This window comes from Lepidothrix coronata, unplaced genomic scaffold, assembly GCF_001604755.1.
Source record: "Lepidothrix coronata isolate B3197 unplaced genomic scaffold, Lepidothrix_coronata-1.0 Scaffold26, whole genome shotgun sequence".
Taxonomy (NCBI): Eukaryota; Metazoa; Chordata; class Aves; order Passeriformes; family Pipridae; genus Lepidothrix; species Lepidothrix coronata.
The window spans coordinates 1068749-1095707 of record NW_016690206.1 but is presented as its reverse complement, the minus strand read 5'-3'; the positions used below and the strand labels follow the sequence as shown (position 1 = coordinate 1095707).

General features: G+C 35.4%; 1 protein-coding gene across 9 annotated transcripts in view; it reads left to right on the top strand.

Moving 5' to 3' along the window:
* The window catches only part of CDH18 (cadherin 18), a 486743-nt gene that overhangs the window by 324267 nt on the left and 135517 nt on the right, over nt 1-26959 (top strand). For 8 of the 9 annotated variants that reach the window (XM_017809411.1, XM_017809412.1, XM_017809409.1 and 5 more), the window contains one exon: nt 4229-4703. In XM_017809411.1, the coding sequence (XP_017664900.1) occupies nt 4482-4703 (222 nt within the window). In that variant the 5' untranslated portion in view covers nt 4229-4481. Of the gene's footprint in view, nt 1-4228; nt 4704-17074; nt 17158-26959 lie in introns of those variants that run through there. The other variant, XM_017809415.1, reaches the window with a different exon arrangement.

Sequence of the window (26959 nt, the reverse complement as noted above, 5' to 3'; positions counted from 1 at the left end):
CTACCAGCCTTGGGAATAGAAACTAGAGATCAGCTATAGAGGAACTATTTCCCTTCTTCTACCTAGATGAAGGCCACTTTTTTTCAGCCAGTTACCTGAAGTCATCAGGAGTAGTGTATATTCTCTTTTGGCAATCAAACTCTTATTCGAAGGATATAACAAAAAACCACATCCAGTTTTTTTCCTTCTGACAGTAGTCCATTATTCTATCTTTGGTCTCCAGGTCAATACACCATTGTTTTTGCAGTGCTGGGAGACCTCATCACTGTCTCCAACTACCTGAAAGGAGGCTGTAGCCAGGTGGGCGTTGGTCTCTTTTGCCAGGAAACCAGCAGTAGGACAAGAGGGCATGGTCTTAAGTTGTGCCAGGGGAGGTTTAGGTTGGATATTAGGAAAAAATTTTTTACAGAGAGGGTAATCAGGCATTGGAATGGACTGCCCAGGGAAGTAGTCGATTCACTGTCCCTGGAGGTTTTTGAGATGAGATTGGATGTGGCACTTAGTGCCATGGTCTAGTAACCGCAGCAGTGTTGGATCAAGAGTCGGACTTGATGATCTTGGAGGTCTTTTCCAATCTGGTTGATTCTATGAAGGATATAGCATTGGGAATAAACAATAAGCACAGGCAACACCGAATGTAAGATTTTCCTGCCCGATTATTCATATATAATAATGACATGGTTTTGAAGCTGTTCAGATTTTGATAATCAAAGAATTTGTTCTGATGGGGAGGAGGTTTAGAGGGCAGAGTGCAGAGGGAGAAGTCAGAAAGTATATAAGCAATGCAATTTCTTACAAGTTCTAGAACTTTGTCACTCTGTCACCATGGAACTGCAAAGGGTCCCCAAGGGATGTGACAAAATATGTGTTGAACTGTGATGAATGTGCATTTACAAAACTCAGTCATTCAGATGAATTCAAATATGGGTCAATTTGATTATAGGAGATAGGGGACTCTGAGATTCAGGAGAAGTCCCCAGTATGAAGGATGCATGTCCTCATGATGGTGAAGCATACGCATTTTGCATCACTGTGCTCCTATTGGTTTCCTGGGAATTCATTATAGTCTTGCTGCCACACTAAGCAGTAACTACTCTGCTGTAATGATTTCCAGCAATGCTGGTGGAACTTTCCCACCTCATCTTATTTAATTATTTCTTTTAATTTTAACTCAGTCTGACAGTCTCTTGAGATACACAACTCATTTTCTTAGGGGCTCCCAGGAGACAGCGATAACACAAGTCTACTCTGCAGTTGCATGCATCTTTATAGCAAAAATCATAAATCAGGGCACTTTATCTGAAACTGCAGACAAGAGCAATGAGCAGGCAGCATCTCAGTATATTAGCTTAAGGCAACAATTCAAGGGATTTCAGAAAGTTCAGGGGTTTGTTTTGGTTTGGTTTGTGTTTTTTTTTCCTTTGGTCACAGTTCAAGTTTCTTTGTTCATTACTTTACTGCCTCTTCTGTGCTAACTGTTTGAGGTATTTCCATCTGAACTTCCCCCTGCAGGCCACTCTGATCTGATGTCTTCAAGGTAGATTTGAGGTTTCTGTGGTGGAGGGTGGAGATAAGGGAGGGTGGGGGCAGGTTTGTAATGAATACTTGTAGCTTTAGGACCTTTAGTAGGAGAGTGCTGAGTAAGAATGAGGACCTTGGTACTGAACATTGGTTAGGCTTTGGTTTTAAAGATGTTTGCCAGAGCTATAACACTTCAAAGAATCTGCACTAAAAATCCCCTCTCTTTTAATAGTTGTATTTCTCTTAGCTTGGCAATGATTGCCCAGGCTTCACATACAATTCAGGATCAATTGAGGCCTGAACTTCTAAGCATGATTATAACAGGAAATAGGTGGTGTTGTAATATTTCTTTCCAATTGTTTAGAATAAAGGATTTTAAAACTTTAATTTTGGGGTCAGGTGTTTAAGAGTTATTCTCTTAATTGAGTTAAATAAAATAGTGGTTTTAACAAAATATAAATTTAATGCCTCCTAGTTAATGCTAATGCTAAGAAGAACAGATATTTTTTGAGATGAAGAAGCCCTTGATATTTTGCTGCTTTTTTTCCTCTTTTTTTTTTTTTTGTTGGTGTTGTCGTTTTTGTTTTTGTTTTTGTTTTTTTCCTATGGATGATTTCTGAGAGGGAGGAGAAACAAAGTTCTGTATAGTAAATCTTGATTTGTTGTTATCTTCTGCACTCATTTATACTTTTTTATAAGGCAAGAATTTTCCATCACAACCATTTCCATAGCTTTTATAAAAGAAAGTTTAGCAGCAATGATTTCAAATAAATTTTAAATGTGTCATTCTGAGAAATTTCAATGCACTTTATATAGCATTTTTAACTTATTATGCACTGCTTATAGTCTTATTAATGGCTCCCAGTCTTTTCTCAAGATGGAAACTAAGGGAAGAAAAATAATACTTGAATGGATAAAACTACAGCCCTTACATTTTTTGAGGTACTTCTTAATTTTAATGTATGTCTGAAGTATAAAAATGATTGATCTACTTAAATAACTCATCTGTAAATATAGAAATCTATAGAAGGAAATTGCATGCCTCAAGGCAAAAACTGTTTTCTAGCAAGAATCAGGAAAGAATGGAGAAAGGTAAGGAAATCAAGAAAGAAGAGTATACAGTAAGAAACAAATGTGAGCCCCAGAATGGCTGGATTCTGTCACTGGTGTAACTTAGATTTCATACAAAATTTAACTGTAAAAAAAAAAAAATCCTATTAAATCACATTTGTACTTAAAGGAGATAATATTCCTCATGTTGTATGAATCTGTTCTGAGATGGAATGTGAGGATTTTAAGACAACAGTATCTTGGTCTTCATAGGGGTTGAGGGGAGATTACATTGTTATGGAAATAAGTAGCAGGGAAAGACTAAATGTCTACAAATTTCTTTCCTCAGTTATACAGAGGTTCTTTTTGAGCTGCCACACAACCACAAGAGACTGGAGTTCTTCCTTTAGTTCAGCAAAACCCACTGTCCTGAACCAAGTATTAGCAGTGGAAAATATGTGCTTTCTGGTTATTTCTAATGTGCAACAGTATTCTTCCATTATTCTGATGAGAAACTGTTCTTAGCTAAAAGCTCCAGGCTTCTGTTATTAATATGGACTTGAAAGAAGCATAAGGTCAAAAAATCTGCAGCCAAAACACAGCTAATAGATTTCTTTCCACTGCAGTATTTTTTCATCTGATTTCTAATTTCTAGTTTGTTTCTTCTTTAGAAATGAATTTATTCTGTTGGGTTCCCACGAAACTTAGAAACAAAATTAGTTTCATTGTGTTTCTGTTTACGTAGCTTGTAATGGCTTTAAGATACCTCAACAAAATCAGTATCGGAAGATTCCACTTTTCATAGATTTGTTTGCACGTTTTCAGACTCCTGGTGGACTGATTGATCTTTGATATCTTGAGGTAACTGAACAAATGGTTACCTTAAGGTAACTGTTTCTCTAAGTTTGAAGAATTATTTTACTCCTTTCAAGGTACTTTACTTTAAGCGCTACATCAACTTCCACATACATATTTATATTTTACTGTTGTAGTATTAAACGTTACATTTTCCTTTTTTGAGGCTGAACGAATATTGTCACTGGGAATAATACTGATCATCTAAACAACAGTATATGAATTTTCTGTCAGTATGACATAATTTTATGAAGGTCTAGTGTGATGTTGGTTGAAATTTATGTAAAGCACAAGGTGTAAAAATGAACATTTTGACTGAAAGTTCCTGTCAATATGCCCTAGTATTGACTCAGAATCCTCAAATCCCATTTTGGAGGCCTTCTTTCAAAACCCGTTATAGACTAGGCATTTTTTGTCAAGTTGAGTATCTGTGTGGCATATGGGACATCAAAACCCCATGTGAAACGATTTACCAATCACTGCCTAATGACACTTTAGAAGAGATTTTGTTTTACTGCCAGACCATGTCAACCATTTGCATGTAAAGGCCAAAGGAATTGTCCTGAATCATCCAGGTTTTAATGATGTGAGTGTTTTCATAGCTTGAAGGAGCCGTGCTAAGTCTTAGAGGTATTTTAACATAAACAATCAGGAAAAACTTTTACAGGAAGGATTGAAAAGAAATTTTAATTCCAATTACAGTCTTTGACTGACTGGTTAGTACAGCTTTGAGTGTAGGTCAGAAACCTGAAAATTACTGGTTTTAGTGATGAGTAAGTGGCTTTCTTTTTTTTTCTATTAGATAGAAAATGACCGGCTGTGGAACTCTACTGTGAAGACCTCGGAAGAAATATCAATTTTTCCAGTCAGCTTTTCATAATGTGAATATAATTTGAGCTTTCCCAAATGGGCAGCTAAACAATGAACAAGAGGAAAACCCCAATTTGGACTGTATTTCTGAACCAGGCTTCACCTTCTGTCTCGGGAACTTATTAAAGGATTACAGCTGAAAAAGACAAGAGAAAGAAAACCTTGAACAGGAAGCTTGTCCTACAATGAGAATTACATCTTGTATCTGCCCAGTCCTAGTTTGTCTCTGTTTTGTGCAGAGGTGTTATGGAGCTGCTCACCATGGCTCCATCAAGGTGACTAGAAATCAAACCAAACACGTAGAAGGCGAAACAGAAGTGCATCATCGTCCCAAGCGTGGATGGGTGTGGAATCAGTTCTTTGTTTTAGAAGAACATATGGGACCAGATCCTCAGTATGTAGGAAAGGTAAGGTCATTGTCTTTTTTTTGGTTTTGGTTTGTTTTTTCCCATTCTCTGAACTGTGGCATTGATAGAGAAAAACTCTAGATGGCACCTCTTTTTTTAAAGGAGGATGTACCTCTTAGATTGGTACATACATTCACGTTGAACTTGCCAGTTGTATACTGTGTTTATTATAAAGAAAAAAAATTACAAAAGTATATAGGGTGAGGATAATAAAATATGATAAAACAGCTTTTCTTCTGAGCTCAGCTAAACACAAAGTGAGTGCCGTTGAGGCCGTTACATCAATTTCCAGATCCCCCAATGCATGGAGTCATTGCTAAAGGCTTTTCCAGACTATTTCAGAATTACATTCAGTTCTACTTAAAAGAACATTACAAATGCAGTCTAGGCTCCATAGGGTGTTCATTCCACTCTGACTGTAGGGTGGAAAAGGTCTCCTCCAAAAGGAAATTCTCTGTGACTTCCTTCATAAAAAGAGGCACAAGCTGTGTTACTTGTTAGAGTTCCTCAGAAGTCTTTGAGAACAAGCCCTGCATTTTTGTTTTCATGTATAGAGTGAGCTTCAGACAAAAAGATCAGGCTGATGTAGTTGAACTGAAACCTGGCCAGCTGAAGTCTCGTTGTGTAATGTTGTCTGTATAGCTTGGGTTTTAAATTTGCATTAAAAAGATGCAAAACTCTCTGTGTAGCTTTAAGGCATGGTATATGACAGAAGGAGTATTTTCTCCCCCTGAATTCTGTCTTGCAGCATTATGATAGATTTTTTTTATTACATAATCTAAATAAGTCTTAATTTCCTTAATAGAAATGGAGAAAGACATTTAATATGAGGCATAAAGAAAGGTGGACATGGTAAAGGAACTGCTTCTTTTTGGTTTGCCTTTTAATGGGGAATCCTGAAAATTACATTGTAGAGTAAGAAAAACATCCAAGGAAACCAGTAGCTTCTGAATCACAGATGGCTGTTAGTGAGGGCTTTCAAATTTGAACAGTATCATCTGAAATAAAAATAGCAAGTGAAGCAACTATATTTAAGCTACTGTTAACACAAAGACAAAAAAAAAAAAAAGTATTTATTCAGTTACACCAGGCTTAGTAAAAGTATTTCAGCACACCAAAAATTGTTGAGATATGTGCAGGAAATGTAAACTGAGAAAGGACCTTTCTAAATGGAGCTAATGATTTGAACTGAAAGAGAAGCTTTTAAAACAAGTGAGGGAACAAGGAGTTATCCGTCCAGATCCACCTTAGACTGATTAACATTTTCATAAATGATTTCGGAGTAGAAGAAACATGTTGCAAACATCTTGCTGATGTAACGCTATGCAGGAGAATAAAACATCATCTGGAGAGAGCTAGAGATCATGAATATGATTTGGATATAAAAATATAGAGTAAACCTCAGGACTACAAGGTTATAAACAAAATATATACAAAACAATATAATGAATTTATGTTATACACTAGTGGTTTATTGTAAGTGACAGAGAAAGAGAAGGGTCTGGTTACCAGATCAAACATTGACTCTAATGTCATACCTGAAAGAAGGTAAGTGTGATACTAAGCTGCAAAAGCTGAGATAATAAAAAAAACAGGGATAAAGTAGTATTGAAGACATTGTGCAAAATAATATTAACCTCTTTACTGTACTGGCTACTTTTGTTCAAGGAAAATGGATTTATATATGAAGCTATACAGAGAAAATTAAATACTATGGTTAAGATGGTAGTGGAGAATATGTTTGTTTAATAATTCCCATAAATAATAGAGAGGGTACATTATAATACACCTCAGAAGAAACCACAATGAAAAGAGAAAAGCTATTTAAGTTGATTGAAATTTTACTTTATATGGAAACAAGAATAATTCAGATTCTGAAAGAGTCTACTAATAGGAAGAATTAAAAAAAAAAAGCTGAAGGGGTTTCAAAGTTAAGTGTGCTTGTCTTTATGAAAGCATTTATAGACATGATTTCATGCCAGAACAGAGGTCTGGATTCAGTGAGCTAAAGCATGATCCCTTTCAATTTTATGTTCTTATGATAGCATTATGTATTTCATTTCATCCTCTGACCGCTCTATTAATGCTACATTTACAGAGATCAATCAATAGAGTTTCTTTCAGTCCTTTGTGGTCAAAATGTGACTGTATGCCTTGTTTGAGGACATTCCTTCTTCTGTACTGAGAGATTTTTCCCCCCTTTTCCTCAAAGAATTCCCTTTGATGCTTACAATTTTCTGCTCAAAGTACTTTACAACATTAGCAAGCTTATCTCTGTGAAAACTTTGTGGAACTTAAAAACAACTGTACTCTATTTTCCATTTGTTGTGATGATTCTGATGACCTGATTTACAGCAAAGATCAATCATATTAGCTCAGGCATATATTTATATTAAGAAAAAAAGGGTGAGGCTGTCATAATATTAGTAATTAGAAAAATTTCTGTAGTGGTCATTATGCACGAGCTCCTTTTCATTTTGAAAAATAGATGTTTTACTAATGTTGCAATTAATTGTACACACCCCATCAAGGTCTCATTCTATGTACCCTTAATTTGACAAGTGATTTTCATGCAAAGTCTCTCCATTTATAAAAGAAGGTAGTGCCCTTTAATTCCAGGCTTCTGTTCGGTGGCAGCATGGTATCAATTCTGTCAATTATTAATTCTGTAGACTACTCTGCTTCACTGGTGAAAGTTTTGCCATTTGAGATCTGTCCTTTCACATTTTTCACACTCAATTTGGGAGTAACATCACAGAAAGCAGAGTCATTATGTACAATGCTGTTATAATGATCACAGTCATTGTCATGGAAATGCACACTGAGGACAAGAATAGGGTAGGCCTGCAATGAAAATGGTAAGGTTTCTTATTCTTACCATGAAATGACTGTCAAGAGGATGGATTAATTCACTGCCATCATCTGTTACACAACAAGCGTCAGAACAACAAATCACCATTATATTTTAATATCAAGCATATACCCATTCCTCAGACATTATTTCTTTTCTCTAAGAAAATGTCATTTGGAGATTGGAAAAATTAATATAAAATTAATCCATACTAGCCATATGCAGAAGGGTTTTACATATGGCAAAACACACGTCCTGGAAAAATGAGGTTATTGTAGAAACAAGAAATTATACTTTTGTAGATGATAAGTATTTTCTGTGGTTCTCGGTTTATTGAAATGGTTCACTGCTGTTGCACTTGGGGTAAGGTTTCAATGTTTCAGGGTATGTTTCCCTGAAGAAAGAACTCAAAAAAATGGTTTTGTATTTAAAAAGATATCTTTAAAGAATTTAACACCACAGTGACTTCTTTTTCCAAAACTATGAATTATCTGAGGAGTATTTCTTGAAAATATGAATTATTTGGTTTCCCAATAATCAGTAGTATCTAGCTATGTTAGTTCAGAACGACTATTCATCTACAATAGCAAACATGCGTGTGTTTATCTGCATGAGGGTGTGCAATGCCGAATCTGTGGAAATTTCAATAAACGAGATAAAATATCCTTGTGTAAAATAAGTAACTTGAATGCACAGAACTGAGCTTTGAGCTACATGAGACCTTTTGTCTTTTGCATTTCTCTGATGTAAATTTGTCCAGTGAAAAAAATAGTTGTGAATGCAGAAAGGGGCAGGGTTAGTGAATGCACCATGGTCTGGTGAGGAACTGGGTACCTAATGCACCAGCTCAAAAGAATGAAGATTCTCCTGAAGAAATCTAGAAAAACTTAGGCTGTGGGACTGCAAACTTTAACATTTCTCAGTTGTCATGGTTGATATAGTTTACCTTTCTCTTGAACTTTCTGCGTGCTTCTAGGTTAGATAACTCATGTCTTAGGATATGATAAAAGTAACAAAGAATTTTAGGAAAGAAGTGAAACACTATGTGTTTCAGTCTATTCTTCATTTTGAACCTTCACACCTCTCTCTGCAGAAGGTCTGCTCCTTCTTGAAAGGATATTTCTTAAAGGTCAGTTGCACTGGAAGTAAGTCATAACTACACATTTGCTGTGCTTTTTTCTTTGGAGAGAGAAGTCAATAAGCAGTTATAAAAGGAAGATCAGTGTGAATTTGAGGCTGAGTGAGTCATGCTATTAAGAGGGAATAGCAGAAAAATATAATGCACAAGACTGACAATTTCTCTGTGGACCCTTTGGATCTCTGAAATACAAAATGTATACCTCTTAATCCACTTTCAGATGTCCTCTGAAGGGTAAAGAAGAATGATTGTTCTGGTATTCAGATCTGTGTTGGTTTTCAAATGCATTTTTCTTCCAAAATTTTGCAAGTGATACTTTTCTTAGTTCTTACATTTTTATCTGTAGTTCAAAAACTGTTTCAGTTTTGTGTTGATGTAGGAGATAAGGAGGTATGGAACAGTTGGAAATGAGTGTGAATTCAGGAAGGGGAAGGGGAAGAGGAAAGTAACAGCTTTTAATATGTCTTGAAATGCTTTGTTGAAAGTAAGATTAGGAAAGTAATCCCAGTTCTTACATTGGATTTACAAGATAGTAATTCTGTTAATATATTATTTTATTCTTGAAAACATAAATACGGCATAACAGATTAGCCATTCAAAATTATTTTTCAAAGTAATATGTGACATGTGATTAAAAGAAGTTAGTTCTAATACAGGACAGTTAATCTAATCTTCCTCAGTCATATTAAGAGAATTTAACATTAACTGATTTAATTACAGTAAGGGGAAATTATGTATATTTTAGAATAAGTGCCAAGGAAGAAATAAAAGTGGAGTTTTAGAATTAAAATGCTTTTATTCAATGATAGAGGTTTACATAGAGCACATCAGATGTTTCAGCATTTTAAACATAAGCAAATAGTTCCAAGTTTTTTTCTGATAAAAAAAGAGTTGTATTTTATAATAGAGAAAATTAAAAGGAAAAGGTAGATGATATAGTCTGAAGATTTTGTACATGGCCTGTTTGCCATTTTCATGCCTCTGTAAGAAGATAGACAAGTGGTATAAGCAGCAAAAGCAACATCTCGAGTAACACTTTCTACGTTTTAGGTTGCTATTTTCACAAATAATGTATTTATATACAATAATTTTCCTCTATATCTAGTGAAAATGTAGTAACACTAACAACCTAAAAAATATACTTGATATTACTAGAGCACAGCATTATATGGTCCTATATCATGTTAGCCGACTCATTTTCTACTGTATTTTTTACAAAAAACTAACTCAAAACTGTTGCCAACCCAAAAGCTTTTCAAAATAAAAATGCATACATGTGCAGTGGCTTTATCTTGAGTTCTGTTGGCACAGACAGTTCCTCTTTGCTGACTCCATTCAACCTTCATTCAACAAATGTTGTTTGGTTTCATGTTAAGAGGTTGAGGGCACACTACTTGAATTCTACAAGTCATAAAATGCTGTGGACCACTATGTTGTGGTTTGGGGGGGAGGGGGTTTAAGTGGAATCTCTAAACATTCAAAGGTTCTTTAGGGGAGATTCAAAGTTGAGGGAAGAGAGTTCTTTCATCAGCCTGACAAATCTGACTTTCTTCCAGTGTGTTCAGCTATATCAGGTTTCCTGAAGCATAGCATGGACAAGGGCATTTTGACTTGACAGACCAACCAAACAAACAGAAAAGCATGAACATATTGAAGTTCAGTCCTAGTCAAAAGACGGACGATAAAGAGTTTACCTTTTTGAAACTTCATTTAAGTCAACATAAATTTGCACCAAGAAGAAACTTGCTCTTTTATGTCAAAACAGTTACATTGGATTTAATATGTAAAAGTAATAACTGTTTTCACAAGGAAGCTTTATAGAGTCTGTCAGTTCTATATTGCAAAACATCAGTTCTCTGTGTGGAGACTGTTATTTAAATTAACGGTTCAAGATAATTTTGTCAAGGTGATCTAATCTTCCTTGAAATTGTTATGGACTGAAAAACTGAACAAATCTTGACCTTTTTTTTTATTTTTTTATTCTTAACTTCCTATAATTTCATGATTTTCACACAGCAGCAGCTTGGTTCTGTGGCTTTTACATCTTTACACTGAACGACAACATTGATGAAACCAGCATTTTATGTGGAACTGCCATTTCTCACTTAAGTGGTTTAGCAGTAATTGTTTGAGGGGAGAATCCACCCTTGCTCCTATCTGACCTTATTCCTTCCTCTATTCAGTTGATCATTTTGGTCATGAATTAGTTTTATGTGAGGAAATGCTGGCAAGGGGCTGTGCCGTGTTGGGCCCTGTGTGGGGCTGCTCCGTCCGGACATCGCCGGTTCCAGCAGCCCCAGCGCAGGGCACGGCTGAGCCCCTCAGCCACGGGCGGGCGGACGAGAGCCCCGGGGAAAGCCTGGGCAAGGGAGGGCAAAACGCTGCCTGTCAGCCAGGGCTGAGGGAGGGGAACGGGGTGAGGAACAGCCCTGCGAGCCTCGCGGGCAGAGAGGGAGGAGGAGAGACCCCGGCAGGGATGGCCCTGCGACTCCAGTAGGGACCCCAGTGGGGCTGGTGTTTCCCTGCAGGCCAAAGGAAGGACCCACGCTGNTCCTCTATTCAGTTGATCATTTTGGTCATGAATTAGTTTTATGTGAGGAAATGCTGGCAAGGGGCTGTGCCGTGTTGGGCCCTGTGTGGGGCTGCCCCGTCCGGACATCGCTGGTTCCAGCGGCCCCAGCGCAGGGCACGGCTGAGCTCCTCAGCCACGGGCGGGCGGACGAGAGCCCCGGGGAAAGCCTGGGCAAGGGAGGGCAAAACGCTGCCAGTCAGCCAGGGTTGAGGGAGGGGAACGGGGTGAGGAACAGCCCTGCGAGCCTCGCGGGCAGAGCGGCAGGGATGGCCCTGCGACTCCAGTAGGGACCCCAGTGGGGCTGGTGTTTCCCTGCAGGCCACAGGAAGGACCCACACTGGAGCAGGGAAGAGTGTGAGGAGGAAGGAACGGCAGAGAGGAGCTGCTATGGGCTGACTGCAGCCCCTCATTCCTCATCCCCCTGTACCACTAGGGGAGAAAAGATGGACCAATCCGGAGTGAAGGCGAACTTGGGAAAGAGTAGGGTGTGGGGAGAAGGTGTTTTAATTTTTTGTATTTTTTTTTCAACATATATTTTAATTTCCAAGAAATTAAATTCAATCTTCTCGTGCTAAATGTCTTATACTAATTAGCCACTGGTCTCCCTGTCTTTATCTCAACCTATGAACTTTTCTTCATCTCATTTTTTCCCCCTGTTCTCTTAACAAGAAGGAGTGAGAGAGCAGCTTGGTGGTTTTTCAGAAGCTGGTCGAGGCTGACCCACCATGAAGTTGGTGTGGTACAACTTGCCTTTTCTGTAATTGCATCTTTAACTTACGCCACACTCTGTATGCATGAGCTTTTAACCTCTGGCAATCTTTATATCAAAAGTAAATAAAATGCCCAAATACTTACTTTCTATTTAAAAAAAACAGACAAACAAACAAACAAAAAAAGACGCAGAGGTGATACACCAATTCAATCCATAAGATGTGGCAAGGACAAAATAAAGATAATTCTGCATCTTTTTATATTAATCTTGAACTCGGTAACTTTGTTTTTTAAGGATATTTATCAGCTAATTGTAAATTAATAGGTAGTGAAGCTGAAGATATACTGATAAACTTGAGCGTGAATTAGCATGTCAGTTACTTCTCAGGTATCTTCTAGACCTTATTTTGAGAGAGGTACTCATTCATGTTCGTTGTCTGTCTAGCTTTCAACACCCACATACCTTATTGTCCTAAAGATTCTGCTTCATTATTTTACTATTAAATATCATCATCTAGGTGACAAATAACATTAATTATACTAAGCTACTGAGAAGAAAAAAAATGGGAAAGATCAACCATAAAGAAATACAACAGGGAGATCTTCCAAGATTGACTGAAATTCAATACAGATAAAGGTAGAATGAGAAACATGAGCAGCAGCAGAGTTGAGCAGTTTTAACTGCGTTGATCATTACCACTCATTAAAAAGGCTGTAAGCTCCTATGAACTCTAAGATAAACCTCCATCAGCTAAGTTCTTAAAAACAATCCAATGAACAAACTCAATATTAGAAGTCATTACGAAGGGGGAAAAAAACCCAAAATAAACAAACAAAAAAAAAGCAACAAAAAAAAGACTCAAAAAACCAAAACCAAAACTAAAACCAAAACAAAAACAATCCCCTCAAAGACAAACAAACAAAAAAATCCAAAAAACTGCCACCACCGAAAACAAAAACCAAACCAAAACCAAACCCAAAACTGATCAGTAATTCTACAAAAACACAGTGCATCTGTGTCTGAAATGCAAAGCATGGTTTTTATTTTCTCGTCTCTTTGCCTAGTCTTGCAAAAGAAACATTGCAGAGAGGAGTTACAAAGCTGATTCTGTAATTGCTCTTAGTTGTGGCCACTTTCTTACTTATAGAGCTATTAACTTTTTCCTTGAACTATACTGTCTTTCATCTATTATGAATTATTTTCTGCTTGGTAAATCAACTGCAGAAAGTGGTAGTTTTTATTAAAGTAGCACTTCTGGATCCCTCAAGGATAGTGACTTCTCTAACTTCACTGTGGATGTTGATAGTTATTACAGTGGTTAATAGCAATAGCAAGAATGCATATCACCTCATTAGACAGCATATACCAATGTACTTGACTGGAAATTGGAAAGTTATAGTAATGTTTCTGGTTGTTTCACAAAAGAGATATACTGTTAAGCTGAAATGTTTTTCTCTTTCAGCCCTTTGTAGAAAACCCTAATTAAAAGAATCCCTAGGTGGAAGCATGATACAAGTATCAAACCACACAGGCATCCTAGGGAGAATGTAGAAGTTTCACTTCTGGTCAAGTAGTTACTGAGTAGTAAGTTAACTTAAAGTTTCTGGAAAATTGATAGAACCATTTCTGATGCCTATAATCAGTATTATTCCCACCACTCCCTCCAATTAAAAAAAAAAATCCTGAGAATTTAAAACTCACTGATATTCAGGAACTGTCTTAATTGATATACTCCCCTAAATACATCTGTAGGTACAATATTGGTTTATTAAACTGGATACATCTAAATGAAAATACTCATATCCCAAGAAAAATTGTATGCAATGTTTCAGTGTCTTGAATACTAAGTGTAGAAAAGGAATCTTCTCTGTGTGGGAGAGTGTTCCAGTTTGTCAGCCCTTATGTTTTACCTTGAATGTTCTTCATTTGAAATACTCCTCATTTCTCGTAGTATTCCCCTCTTTTGAAGTGTTTTCAGACAATAGTTACTGTGTTTTCTAAAACCTGCATCCCTCTCCCACCAGCATTACTATTAAGGAAGTGGAGGCAAACTTTTTAAAATCTGTTCAGAACCTGCAGAACTGTCTTCATTATTCACCTGGATTCCTTTCCCTTATGGAAATTTCTCACATTGCAGTTCCCAGTTTCCAGCAATTTGTGACTGCATTTCCTTTTTCTAATCTTTCTTTGTGTTGTTTTACCTGTGACTCTAAGAGATCACCTTGCTCTAACCTCATGTGGATCCTTTGGAGGCTAAAAGAAGATTCAATCTTCACGTTACCTCAGCTCCATGTGGCAGTTTATGAAAGACCATATTAATATGTGAACAGAGAGGCATATGTATGTGGGCACGAGAAGCTAAATAAAAGCTATTCGATGCACCTTTCTCTTTCTGAAACATACTAAATATGAAGATAATGTGTGTTTCAAGACTATGTGTTACACTAATATTACAGCTGCATGAATTGCTAATGGGGAGCAAGATAGGAAAAATGTGAATGATTTTGGTTTGTATTGCCTACAGTCTAAGGTCCAAAGATTTCTGAGATATTATTTAGTTCACCTTCACAGCATGTTTCTGAATCTTAGTTTTAGAAATAGTTCAGCATATAAGAAGAAGACCATTCTCCCCATCCTAGCATTTATTAATTTTTTAAAAAATTATTAAAAAAAATATATATGCATGAAATGGCAGTTGGTTTTCCTGCATTTTGTCACCACAACAGGTAAAGGTTTTTTACATCAAATAGATGCAGACTTGTTACCAGTATCTACTCAAATATGTCTGAAGGTATAAGCCAAGAACACAAAACAAGAGAATTAACAAACGGGTTCACTCTGAAATGTTCATCAGTCAACTGAAGCCTATAATTAAGAGGTAGTCACCCAGTGCGAAAGAGGGCTCTGCACCTTCCATTTCCTTTTCTTCTTCTTCTATGTGCAAATATTTTGCAGAGAGAAATCTGTATCTCTGTTGTCTTGTTTCAGGAGAACATAAGCACTGAAGTATTGGAGATCTGCAGCTTACTAGATAGTAGGTGTAGCATCTCATATGGCAATTAATAACACCTAATGTAAAATTAACATATTAAAGAGGTTTATGTGGTTTCTGAAAACCTCTAGCAAACCATGCTAATGTGACAAATAATCTGAATTTCACAGACTGGCTTCTCAGTTGTTGTAAATGGAAAATCACTGGATTTTTTCTCTAAATTGTATTCGATGGTTTAGCCAAATCTGTAGAGAATCAAGGAGAATTGTATACAACATAATTGTATGTCGAAGCCTGTGTCCTAGTTGCTGTCTATTTCATGCACCATCTGAAGAGTTTCTGACAGAAACCAGTTACGAGTTTAGTCTGTGAAGCTCTCCCAGAGGGAAGAATATGAATACTATAGTTTTGTATAGTAAGATGCTTTAGGGAAGCATATGTAGTTAAAGATGACATGTGACAAACCTGGTTTCTATTTCGTTAGTCATTGAATAATATCATGTATAGAGAAAAAGTACATGGGAAATACAGAACAGAGTTTACAGGAGCAAGAGGAAGTGCAAGTGTTGAAAGAATTTACTCAAGTGGCCACTATGCAGTGTCTGTACAGATTAATCTCAGATCAACCAGATTTCAGGCATAAAATTACAAAGAACTTGTTTGGTCACCTTTTGGGGTATTTATCACTTTTTGTACTTATCACTTTTTTGAAAGCCTTCTGATTTGGGTCAATGTTTTCAGTTCTGTCCCTCTTTGAGGAATATAGACCTTTTTATGCTTTACATTAGTTATATGAGACATGTATGAGTTTTGAAACAAATTAAAATGCTCATCTATGAGAATAAAATGGATGGCTTGTCTTTGATGACTACGGAGAAAAATTTTTATAATTCCTACGAAGTTCTCATACATTCAGATCACTAAGATTTGTCTACATTTATATTTTTTCTTGTTGCTTTTCAAGTTAAAACAAAAGAGTTGCAAATCGGAAATATTAAGAGTTCTGAAAAATGAAATTAAACTATGAAAGCTTTGGGCTTCATCATAATCAGTATTTCTACTTTCTGGGAACTTTACAGAACCCTGACTGACTTCAGAAAATTTCCTGAGCATTGCAACAATGGTTTATCGTTTATATTAACATTCAGCTGACAATCAGAAGCTAAATTTGGAATTGACTTCTGGAAGGTCTTTGTTATGTGGAGGTAGCAGGATATGGGTGAGATAATGGATAAAAGAATCTATTATTCATCCACTGCGAGTTTCAAAGAGTGTAAAGGCACAATTTTCACCCATTCTACAGAGCTGGGATGCCCAGCAGAGGACACACTGAGAAGCTATGTGGCTGAATTAATTGTACACATGAGACATACAACAAATACACCTTGATTAATTAATTAACCATCATGTTTATTGATTAGGTCAGTTTCAAGTGCCTTTAATAGTGAACTTAGTTCCCTGACAAGGAGAGAAATTGAGTACTAAAGACATTCGTTTGTACATACTTATGAACCTCCACATAAGGGAGGAGAAATGAGCCCTGGTTCATCTCTGCATTTAACTGGAGAATAGAATGCACATCATAGCAGAAGAGGTTTTCTTCTCTTTCTTGAACTATTAGAAATTAGAAATGTGCGACAAGAAGACCAGTGTTGTATTCTGTATAAATTTCACTGTTTCTTTTTTTTCCTGTTTTGTCAAAGATGTCAAGAATATAGGTCAGATTCTGACATGATATTTTTTACATTGGTTATTAATATTATATTCTGTAGAGTTATTTTATTTTGTGCATTTGTGTCTTAAAATTTGGGCCGCTTACTATTTTTTCCCCAGTTTTGTTTTCACAAATGCTTATCATGTTAAAAGAAGTCAAACTGCCTATTAACATTTTTTTTTCTTTTCTTTTCCTCTGCCTTGAGAAATTATAAGTTTTCCAAGGGCAGGATGGCAGTGAAGGGAGACAGCATCTGGAATCAGGAGGAGAAACAGCAGAGAGCAGTGATAAAGGGTACTCCTAAGTCCCTAAGCAGACTCTTAGGTCTCAGGACAGCAAGAAAAACATCATATGGATCTGTAGTGAGTCATTGCACAAAACAGGTAGAAAGGACAAGAAACAATTATGTGCAAGAGAACTTGATGAGATGGAGTTGACAGCCATGAGCTGGAAGCATGAGGACCATGACAGGAGGGTAAGGCTATAAATCAGTTTTGGCTTCACCATTTATTTGCTGTTAAATTTCTCTGCAATTATGAACCATAATGATGATCCTAATTTAAATTACTCTGTCCCCTGTCTGTGATTTTCAGATTGCCACAACAGTGGAAAGTTGTTACTTAAATAAAGTCAGTATTGTTACAGTTTCAATACTATCGATTAGTTGAGTAGTCCTACTGACTGACATTATCTTTCACAGTTTAACATTGTCCTTTTATAAATTATTTAAAAAGTATAAAATACTGTTTCTAAGTTATCCATCAGTATACAGGTGTCCAAGAGCATTAGCATTGTTCCTTTCTGTTCTGCTTCGTAGCTGCAAAAGGGAAAGAAGCTTTTGGCATGATTTGCTTAAAAATGAGAAAAGATGAAATTCCTCTTAATGGGAGGGTCACCAAACATTTGGGCTCTCAACACTCTGTAGAGATGATGTGCAAGAGATAAAATGACACATATAACAAATAAGTATGTAACCCCATGAGCTCAAAATATGTTATTTTCTTTAAAAGTTCCTCCATAATTATGCCTCACCTCAGTAGAAACTTCTGTTGTTTTTCTCAGAAGTGATGAAGTTCTTCTGATGACCTTTTATTGTGGATAAAACCTGTGCAGAGTGCAGCAGAGTATTGCCCTGTTATATATATATATATATATATTTATGATTAAGAAATATGAGTAATTAGCACATGATAAATGCTCTAAACACTAACATTAGTCATATGAGCACATATTATTTTTTTTATGTAAGCCCCTTATTCATATGGGACTAACCTTAAACATAAATAGCTATTTCATGAAAGATAAGAAAATTGATAAATATGTTATTTTTCAAGCCTTGTACCTCTTAAGAAATTTGAACTAGAACAATCTTTCTTTCAAGATGCTTGGGTTTTTTTGCAGATTTTTTTTGATTCAAGAAAAATGTGTTGCTGTAGTATTTCAGCATTAGTGTCTGCAAGACACATTAAGTGTTGCTGATATACAGTGAAATAATGATTCCCTACAAAAAAATAGACCCTTTTTCAACCCTTTATAAATACTACCATTAAAAGTTAGAGTCTAATTTATTCTTAGAATTGAACTAGTTTACCTATCCTTAATCAAGGCAAGATCACACATTAGAAGGAGGTAATTTATACATGAAATTGCTAAAATGTTTCTTAAAAGAACAGAGAATTTTAGGTCAGGAAGAAACATCAAGAGATTAGTTATTCCATAATGATAGTCAGCTATGAGATCAGTTATGACTAAATCTTTTCTAACAGAGTTTTGTCTACTTTGTCTCGTTTAATCAGTATTCTTTAGCATCATCTCATTCATTCATTCATTCATTCATTCATTCATTTCTTCATTCATTTTCTCTCATGCTTTCATTTTTTATTGTATTTGGTTTTTTTTGGGGGGGGGATGGTGGTGGAGTTTTGTAGTTTTGTGGAGGAGTTATTTTGCAGTTTTTGTTTGTTTGTTTTTGTCTGAGGTAATGGTCCATAGTCAGAGGTACTTGTATATTAACTACTGAAACTCCACGAACAAGGCAGAGATGTTTGAGGACAGTAAATAGAATCATCACTAACTAAAATGAAATAATATCCAGAACTAATCAGATAGAAATGTTCATCTATCTTAACATCATTTTTTAATGTATAGGTTTTAAATGCATAGGACATCAGAAAATGTCTCAAGATTCCCTGGTGTGGTAGGGTTCATACTGAACATTCTAGGGCCCAATTGATTTTTTTTCTGAAGCTCCTGAACCAATGCAGCTTTTGCACAGAAAGATATCCTTTTTGCTGTAGAGGCTTCTTAGAAAACATATATATAAGGTGTCAGAAAAGAAGGTATTTTAAAGATTTGGTTAGTAGGTAGTATTTCATAATCTAGTCTGGATACCTCATCAGCCAAGGTTTTGAAATATCCCCTCTCTCTTCTTCTATTGTGTGAGATAGGGGAGCACGGCCATGGAAAGTTTTCTTTCTCTACCATAAAGAATAATATTTTATTTTTAATTTTGTTATTATTATTGGAGAGCATTATCCAGAACTGGAGTGATGAGAATACTTTTCATGACCAGATTAGTCTGAAAAAAGTCTTCCATTTGTTACTGAATACATACTGGAACTGAAATTGAAAGCTATCTGAAAACCTGTTGTTAGATCTATCCATATATAGTAACCCATGCTTACTGTTGTCAGGAATAGGTAGCAAAAATTCGTATTCACTAGAAAGAAATTTGCTGGCTTAATGTCAGGTAGTATTTTGCTTTCTGTTTTCACAGGACTTCATTTTTGCCAAGGAGAGTTTTGAGACCAAATAAAACTTGAAAAAATACAAAACTCACAAAACATCATGAGGTGTGTCTATAGTGTATGAAGTAAAATTACACAGACATAGGTAAAGCTATAACATTACTACAGTAAGAATAAAATGGAATTAATTTGTAACTAGGTGTAATAATCCCAATGTACTGTGGGCTATGAAACCCCTTTCTAGATTTTTATTATTAATTAAATTTTACATTTTGAGAATTTTGCAAGTATTCCCTTCAAATGTTGATTTGAATAACAGCATGATACTGAAAGCACCACTTCCAGGAAGAAAATAAATGGCATGCAAACTCATACTTTACTAAATGTCCATGTCCTTGGTGTCTTTCTGCAAAGCCATTATCACAGCCATGTCCTGTGCTTTAAGCTGAGTGCTGGAAGCTTTCTTCTTTATATTAAAAGTTAATGTAGAATTGTGAAAATTGTCTTAATTCCCCATTCAAAAGAAAAGGCAAAATAGGAGTGAAGTATTCTAAAATATTTTTATTTCTAAACTGTCTTTTCAAGGCGACCAGGATTGCATGTGTGCTGTATATATAAAAAGGTGTGCATCTGCCTTCATAGAATTAAATGTGGATATTTTGCTGGGGCAGGGCAGGTCATGTTTTTAAACTGAAAATGCATTTATTGCCTGCCCGTGGAGCCTTTGGACGTGTTTAGGAAAGGTTGAAACACAGATGGCCCTGAGAAAGAGAGCTCCTTTGAATTATTTACTTCAATGAAAATTCCACATTGTCCACCTTAATTCTAAAAGCAAACAGTTTTAATTTGGGATTTTTTCTACTAGAAAATTTTCTGTTACATGTTTCTATAACTCTCTATTTGCTGCAGAGTTTTGCACTCAATCACCCTTCCAAAATTCTCCATATCATAAAGCAAAAAATTTAAATGCTATGAGGTTATATTTAAATTTTCATGTGTCATTGACATCACGGTTTAACAGACTTTTTATCTCTTATTTTAATAAGTGATAGCAGTGAATGGAACACTGTGTCTGGGACTCCTTAAGTGTACAGAAAGAGAACATTAGTGTTACATATTTGAATTAGATGATGATGAACATAGGACAGTGTTAAATCAGAAACATAAATTTTGTGTTAAGAGTAACATGCAGAATATATTGCTGTTTGTTTCAGTAAATCGATGAGCCTGTAACTTGCTTTGTTGAAATGCTTTCTGTTAAACACTATCAAAGGGTAACTGGAAAAAAGTAGTTCTCCACTAGGTTTTTCTTGTGATAAATTCAAGATATTTCCATGGTCAGGATATATCTCTCCTACAGAAAAATGAAAACAAGTTCAAGTATCAAACATGTATGACTTTACAACGGACAGCAAAGAGCGTAAATATTTTTTCAGTGAGAAATTTAGAACTTTGAGAAGAACGTTTTATTTCATTTTAAAATGTCCATTTATCTAAAGCTATGTAAGAAAAATTCTTCAGCCCCCTTTCCATGGTTTTTAAACATATGGTAGAATTTTAATGTAACTTTAACTAGAACAATAGTAGAATATCAAATATTACACAATTTACATCAGAATCTCATCTACGGATACTTCTTGTATATCCCATTATAGAAAAATATATCACATTTGCTTTTAGAAACGGGCATTTTGTGAATTAAACACAGAAACAATTAAGCATTTTTCAAATTTAAACATCAATTTCTGGAAATTTGGAGGGCTTGGTCTCTTTGGTTACTATTTCAAAAACCTAGCATACTTTCTTATCCTCATTATTAGGCTGTGTGTTGTCAGTCATATTGAAGAATAGGTGTTGTCCATGAAAAGGTAGAAATTATCTGTACTTTGCCAAGAAGATACCATGCAGTACTTGCAATTACACTGTCAGGTGGAAAAAGTAGCAAAAGATTACGCGTTACATGAGGCCTCTGTAGGAGTGCTGTTAACTCAAAATGCCAGTCAGTCATAAATTGTAATATAAAATTGGTTTATAAACATTTTCAGAACTTGTGTTTTACTTGTCCAGAAGTTATACTGAACTAAATGTAAAAAATTAGGGATTTATTATGTCTTACAATCCAAACCTTACAGTAGTGGCAATACGGATATTTATGGACTGATGGGTGTCATGGTAACTCTATGGAGGAATACAGAAGCAGTACCACAGTAGCCCTTTGGAAAAAATGTGTTCATTGGTAGGAATTACCTGATTAAAAAAACCCTTCAGCTCAGAAATTGTATTTCTTCTTGACAATACTTATGTGAAGTAGGGAAATACGCAAAAAGATTCTTAAATTTCCCCAGTTTACATTCATACAGGATCCAGAAAGCTTTTGTAACAGTCCATAAAAAGCATACTAAAGATAAGGACAATTGTTTACATTTCCATTCACTGCCATTCACATATCATTGACATGTTTGTATTTCTTTATTCCTAAAAGCATAGTTATCATTGTAACAGGATCACTTTGTCACTTCTTTATTGCAGTCATTACATGACTTATATCTGTGGACGGGGCTTCTGCTGTAAACATGAACATTTGTCTGACTTATACAACAAAGATGTTGAAAGTAGCAACAATTTTCCAGTATCAATGGATTTTGAGTCATGGGTGATCTTTTAAATCTGTGGAAACATTTCTTCAGTGTGATGATGCAGAGTTCTTTTCCTATGTTTCCTAATACTTTTTGTTTCTAGCAAACAGCAAGAGTTCTGCCTTATATGAAGAAGGAAAATATCTGTGATCAGAAAAAAGCAATTTTTTTACAAATCTAAATTTCAGCCAACAAGAAGAAAAGCTGTAGACCACATGAGAAAGATTAAATGGCATTCCAGATGCAAACCCAGAAAATTACTTTATGTGTTTAATGCTGTATAAGCAGTGAATCAAGACCCCAATAAATTAATATTCTGATATTCAATATTGTGATATCGCTTTCTAATATTTTAAAAGTATATAATAAAGAACTCTTAACAAATAAAATTACAAACAAATTCCCTCAATAATGAAAACATGTATTTCTTTTATCTGGAAAAAGCATTAACATGAGTTGATACAGAGCTCACAAAAATATGGAGATTCAATCCTTTTGACATGATGATATATGCAGTTCTTTATGACACATGGTAGTGGGTTCTTTTCAGTTTCTTTAGAATGAATCACCTTTTTCATCTGAAATAGAACCCATTGGACAGTAGCTAACCTGTTTTCTTTTCACAGTCTTACAGTTTTCTCAACAAATTAACTTCAAAGAGATCGAAACCAAAAATGTGTGAAAGATTTTTGGAAGGATGAGATAAAAGGAAGCTGGTAAATTAATTATCTCTCCTTGATCCTTTCCACATAATACTTTTTTACCTAATCAAACTCTGTAATTTAGTAAGTAATCAAGTCCCTGGTACAAAATTTCCTCTAGTTGATTTTACACAGCTCGCAAAAACTATATCAGAAAATCACACATTTACTTTTTATCTTCACAGTACTGTTTAGGAAGAGCAAAGTAAAAAGAATTAATTTAGAATATCACATCAGTACCCAGCAGAGTTGTTTTTCCAGAGCTTAAAAATTAATGTGCTGATCTTTCATAGAGTAAACAGTATTAGCTGTAGCACTATCAAACAAACAAGCAAATGAACTGTACTATCAAAAAGTGAGTTTGAGTACTATTACACTTACAGTTATGTGTTCCAGTGAGCTATTTCTATCACTCTCACTAAAATCAGGAGAGTGCATGGAGATCAGTAATATACAATTCATTGATCACTGTTTTAGAGAACTGATAGTTCTTTCTCATTTGGAAAAATCTAAATAATCTTAGGCTGGCATTCTTATTCAATAAAGGCATATATGCCTTTTGTTTTTGCAAGATCCTATTAAAATGAATGTGTTCCTTTTTTGTCTTCTGTACTGCAAATGGAAAGGAAAAGCAGAGTTTGATTCTCTCTTTTTGCACACTAAAAAACAAAATAAAATACTACCATGAGAGTAGCTTGACTGAGCAAGCACCAGACATGAAGGTCAAAAGCACCTGTAGAAAGTCTGCAGAAACAGTGTGTGGAAACAGTAACTCTGTTTTTATTCAATCTTTGTCACAAATGTGTAATGTTTTTCAGTGACGAATAGCTTTTTGTTGCATCAGTGATTTTCAAAGTCTGGAACTTCTGTATCTCTTGGGTCTTTGTAAAGAGTATATGCACTTACCATTTTTCTGACCTAGACCTTTTCGGTGTCCCAAGCAAACATCTTTTCATATGAAAGCAGGCTTACTTCACCAGATAATGCAAGTTATAATATTGGTAAGTAGGACTACTTTTTGCATCTTTGATGTGTAATGTGACTATGTAGCTGAATGGTCCGGCATTTGCAAACAAATGTAAACCCAGTGCTTTGGGGGTCTAAGTAAATTAGAGGTTTCCAGAGCCCATGCTAGAAAGTAGTACCATGAACTGAAACACTTTCACTGTACGCTTGTACCCATTTATAGGAATGGTGAGATTTTTAGACGTGATTTATACTGGTTTATATTAAATTATTTATTATAATTTAATAACTCAATCTAAACCAAAACATTGTTCTTCCAGTGGTGATGACGTGTGGCCACGGCTTCTTTTAGTAACAGAGTATCATCAAGTCATTTGGATTCAAATTCAGACAAATTTATGGCCCTCCTACATGGATCTGGGAATCTAAGTTATTACCATGATTACAGATTTATTGATTGTAAAGTGTGATTTGGTGACAGTAACTGTGAGGAGATGCTGAAAACTGCAGAACACTCTGTTTTATGAATTTGTCTAAAGAGCATGAAATACAGTTTTCTGCATGGCTTAGTAACATCAGAGGGGGGAAAGGAGTCACGTATTGCAAGAGCACAATGCTATGAAGTTGTATATCAACACATGCATAAACTCCTTGTTCATACACATTGGAGTCAGACTTTTGGCTACCATATGAACAAACCTAGCAAAAATCCAGCCTAGATCTTGAGAATTATTTGGCTGAATGAAACATTAATTTAAAGCCTAACTTGCATCTTTCATGGTGTAATTTACTCTTTTTTTTTAAATTGATGATGTTTTTTCCAAAGGAATAGAAAAGATGAGTTTCCAAATGTTCTGAAATTCTATTGCCTTCCAGGAATAATTTTTTTAGGGCATCAAGAATCCACCTCCCCGCACTCTTTCTCTGGGAGTTTCAAAGGTCAACATTTTTTAGGATTATCACGACTGGATAGACTAGAATCTGGTTTGGGGCTTTTTAAATATGAATAGTTTTCTTATTTCTCAGTAAATTTGGTTCAGTTCAAGGCTGTGAAACACTTAAAAACATCTAAACAAATATACTGTGTAAATCGTACTTGCTGGAAAAGAGAATAGTTTCTGTGCCCATCATAGCATTTTCCCAAGTAAAAGATGTCTGAAATGAAAGCTTACTGCTGTGAAGACACTTCAGATGAAAACTTCGCCAGAGTGGAATTGTTTATCTTCTGTATACATTTAGACACATAGTACACTGAAAGAACAATTTTGGATTCTCTTTTTCTTGAAAATACATAGTGTTCTTTGAAAAGAAAATGATGGTTTTATACATAAACGTTTACTGTGGTGTTTTAGGATTAGTTTTTTTGTTTGTCATTTGCTGGAGTCTTTTTGTATAGAGAGAAAATAGAAGTTAATGTTGACCACTTGTGGCAGCTTTAGTACACTTGATGTTGTTTCAGATGTGATTGCCTATGTACCTGCATTCTTCTGTCATTACACACTTGTAAATAGCTGCAACAAAGGAGCTAACTTCAGATAAGCACATCTTTTGAGAACAGCTGTTTGTTTGCTGCAGTGTTATGTTGTGAAGTTAATACTGTTTCAGTTGTGTTTTTCCTGGATGATTGCAATCCAATTATTTTTCTTCTGTCTCAGAAAACTCATTCAGCAGATGGGGGAAACTGTGATTCTGTATTTTCTTCCTCTGTTTGACAAGGGCGTGGAATAGCTGCTTCTCAATTTGCGGACACTGATATGGGTAATAGTTATCTCCTGGGCTAATGATACCCCCTGAAAATTCCATCAAAACATGTGACATTGCCCTGAGCAGTGTCTTTCATTAAAATATATATTATAACTCAGACCAAAGCAAGCAAGTCTGTGGCAAATCTAATGAAGCTTTTACTGCATAGGCACAATGAACATTTCAGTAGTATCAGCTAGACTTTGATTTTGCAGTATGCACCATCCAGAAAAATTTTATATGTAGTTTTTGCTACTAATATGTTATTGTATAATTTCTTTTAAATGAAATGTTTTGTCTACATAAACATCAAAGGAAGTCAAAATGATTGCAGTTATTAGATAGAAGATTAAAATATTTTTACTCAGTATTTTAGTGTTCTACCATTATACATATCTACATTTTGAAGTTTTTAGTGACACGTTAAAAAGTTCTGTGTAATAAAAGTAAAGTAACATGCTACATTCTTTTTAATATATTCCTCTATGGTTTTCTAAATCTCATAGCTTATGTTGTTTGGGGATAATTTTGTCATTCCTCTGGGTTGGTAGACTTTGCTGCGGTAGTGTTATGCTGAGGCCCTCTTGTCAAGTTAAACTTATAGGCAATGACAATAGAATCGAGAAGAAGAGGTTCTGTTGCTTTCCTTGAAAGAATGTGGTGCTCTCTGAACAGAAGACAATATTTAATTAAAAAGATATAATGATAGTGTCACTACCAGAACTTAGGTTTTGATTTTGGAATTCTGTTCATATTATTTTTGTCATTTATCATTTTTCAGCAATAATTTTTAATTATTTGCAGTTATTTCAAAGTACTTAAAGTTTATACGTACATAACCACTTCTACTCTGATTAAATTCATTAGGTTAGTGCAACAGTTCTTGATTTTTTCAAATCAACCTCGGATTTGAGTTTAGTATATGTAAGGGAACCTCTTCATATTTATTTTTCTTAACAGAACAAGATATATCTCATATCCATATCCAAGAATTTATTGGTAATCCAATTAAAATATTGTAGAAGTTGTAACTAACCCACTTAAAATGCCACCCACATAACCAAATTATTGAATCAAAGAAAAATGGGGGAAGCAGTTACACAGCTAAATCACTAATGGACAATTCTGCTTTACAATTGCCTCTCTTATCCAGGCTTCTTTCTCTTCTGGTCAGGCACAGTTTCCTGGTTGCAGCTTGTTTTCCTTAGGAAATCACAGGGGAACATGATAATCACTATGAGTTATTAGCGTTCCACATTCCCAGTAGAAGCAAAATGTTATCTTTCTTCTCAATTTTTTGATTGGTTTTATGGTACTTATTGATGTGCTTCTTTCCCATTGGGCCCCACTTCTATACTGTCCAGTAGTTTCTGCCTGTATGTGGTCATTTGCTTAACAACTAGGTATCTTTAAATATTTGGATGTATGAAGTGGCTCAGCATTAGCTAAACAATGAAAATGCATGAAGTTGATTGGTAGTGATA